General features: G+C 55.4%; 1 protein-coding gene across 1 annotated transcript; it reads right to left on the minus strand.

Annotated features, from left to right (window-relative positions):
- Nucleotides 1-533: 533 nt before the first annotated feature.
- PHACADRAFT_266393 (uncharacterized protein) lies at nucleotides 534-1,810 on the minus strand (the record flags this gene model as incomplete). The annotated part of the gene is made up of 3 exons (XM_007402999.1): nucleotides 1,305-1,810; nucleotides 618-1,230; nucleotides 534-556 (listed from the first exon to the last, which is right to left on the minus strand). The coding sequence occupies exons 1-3, from the start codon at nucleotides 1,659-1,661 to the stop codon at nucleotides 534-536; spliced, it is 993 nt and encodes a 330-aa protein (XP_007403061.1). The 5' UTR covers nucleotides 1,662-1,810.
- Between the last annotated feature and the right edge of the window lie 357 nt (nucleotides 1,811-2,167).

Below are 2,167 nucleotides of genomic sequence, written 5' to 3' on the forward strand. Positions count from 1 at the left end.
CGCTCTTTCATGCTCAATTCAGCCCGCTGGGCCCTCACCTCCTACATCCCCAGTCGCCTGATGCTCTTCCTCTCCCTTGCGTGCGTCTAGCATGTCGTCCAGAGGTCGCATATCGATATTATAAGGCAGTCGGAGATGTGTGGGGAGGGAGTGTGGCACGGGGCTAATTAGTTAATATTTTCAGCTGAAAGGGGCACGAAAATCGTTATGAGAATAGAAGCCAAAAAGACCGAACACTTTCTGGTAAAAACATACGATAGGTAAAACCTGGAAATAAGAGCCAAACAAAGACACCTTTTTTTGGTGGATCCTGTTGCAAAAAGCTGTTCTGCTTGCAGCAAAAAGAGGTACAAATACTGCTGGGCTATTCATATATAAAATAATAAATATATTTTCTATTGGGATAGGTACAAAAAAAGTATGCATCTACTATCTATTTGCTCAAATAGGAGAGCTGACTTTTGTCGCAAAAGAACTGTAATACAAATACATTGACTATTTTTTGGCGTCGCTGTGTGTGCCCGCTGACACGTTCACTGGTCGCCCACTGATCTACCTGCCGGTCGCCTGAACAGCGCCCGCGAATGCGAGCGGGTCGGGCAATGCAAGCGGACAACCCGCGCGGGGGAAGACCCGCTCGGCGTCGATCTCGCTCACGTCCCACACCTCGGGCGCTGACGGCAGCGGTGCCATGAGGCTGCTCGGCGCGAAGCTGTCGTGGCTCGCGAACGCCGCCGTGCGCGGCGCGTGGCGGCCCGTCGTGTGCGCGACCAGGGGAGGCATGATCGGCCCGGCGTCGACGTCAGGTCCCTTGACGTGTACCTCGACGCTGCGCACGCTCCCCGTCTTGCGGCGGCCCGCGTGGATCTCGGCGCCGAGCCACGCGTCCTCGCCGTCGCCGCCGTCGTCGTTCCACAAGTGCACGTTTGCGTGAGCGGTGCGGAGCTCGTCGTCGTCCTCGCTCGTGTCCTCGCTAGGCGCGGCGGCGGCGACGCTCGCGATGAGCTCCGCGCCAAGGCTGCACCCACAGAGCACGCGGTACGTGCGCACGAGCGCCGTGGCGTCACAGTGCGCGCGCAGCGTGAGCAGCCTGCTGTCGAGCAGCGGATAGTGCCGCGCGGCAGATAAAAGGTCGGCGAAGTAGATGTTGAGGGAGGGGTGGGTGAAGGTGTACGCCTCGGCGCGGTCGGGCGAGGAGGAGGACGGACTGGGGAGCGCAGGTGGAAGAGGCTTCGTGAGCGCGCGGAGCCGTTGCAGGTCTTCGGAGGTGATGATGTGGTTTGCGGAGGGTGTTAGTTGGAGACGAGAGGCAGGGACCGCAAGCGGGGGGATGGAGACGACGGAGACGCATCGTGCGGGAATAAGGAAGACATCTGCATGCAGGGAGATATTGAGTTGAACGAGACCGAGAGCGGCGTGTTGGTAGAGGGACGGTAAGTCGTGTAGGCCTGGTGAACAGCAGGCGAGACGATGACGGCGCGTGCGGCCGCATCCGGAGCATCGACGCCGCGCTGGCGGACACGCGCCGCAACGACGCGACGCTTGTCACGTCCGTCTGCAAGCCTGTGGTGCTCTCGCGCGAGTGCACCGGCGTCGGGAGTGGAGACGACGTGATTAATTGTTGGTGAGGTGATTAGTTGCTTGTTTAAGTGGTCATGCATTGTAAGTGGCGATTTACTGGTAAGTGACCACCATTGTTTTGGCGATGAGTGAGCAATGAGTGGGCAATGAGTGGGTGATGTGTGGGTGATGTGCGGGCGATCTCCTAGCAAGTGGCCATCAATGCGCGGGGCGATGAGTGGGCGCACAGCAGACGATGAGAAGGGGGCAATAGGCCATGAGTGGGTGACCAATCTTATGTCTGAAAACAATACCAGTTTTTTCCATACAAGTTTCCCTGATAAAAGTCCAGCTTTTCTACCTCATATTTTGTGGAGACAGGAACCACAAAATAAGTTTGCTCTTTTTGTCTCACCTGGAAGGAATCTTTTTGGGGAAAATGTGGAGAAAGAAATGATGATGATTTCGCCCTGAGAATATTTCGACTCTCCTAATACCTCAAAAGGTGTAAAAGCAGTGTATCTTTTCATACCACTAAAACAATAACATCCCCATAGGAAAATAGCTTAAGTGTATTTACGAAACAAACTGAATGTTTTTGTACCTC

This window comes from Phanerochaete carnosa (assembly GCF_000300595.1).
Source record: "Phanerochaete carnosa HHB-10118-sp unplaced genomic scaffold PHACAscaffold_641, whole genome shotgun sequence".
Lineage (NCBI taxonomy): Eukaryota > Fungi > Basidiomycota > Agaricomycetes > Polyporales > Phanerochaetaceae > Phanerochaete > Phanerochaete carnosa.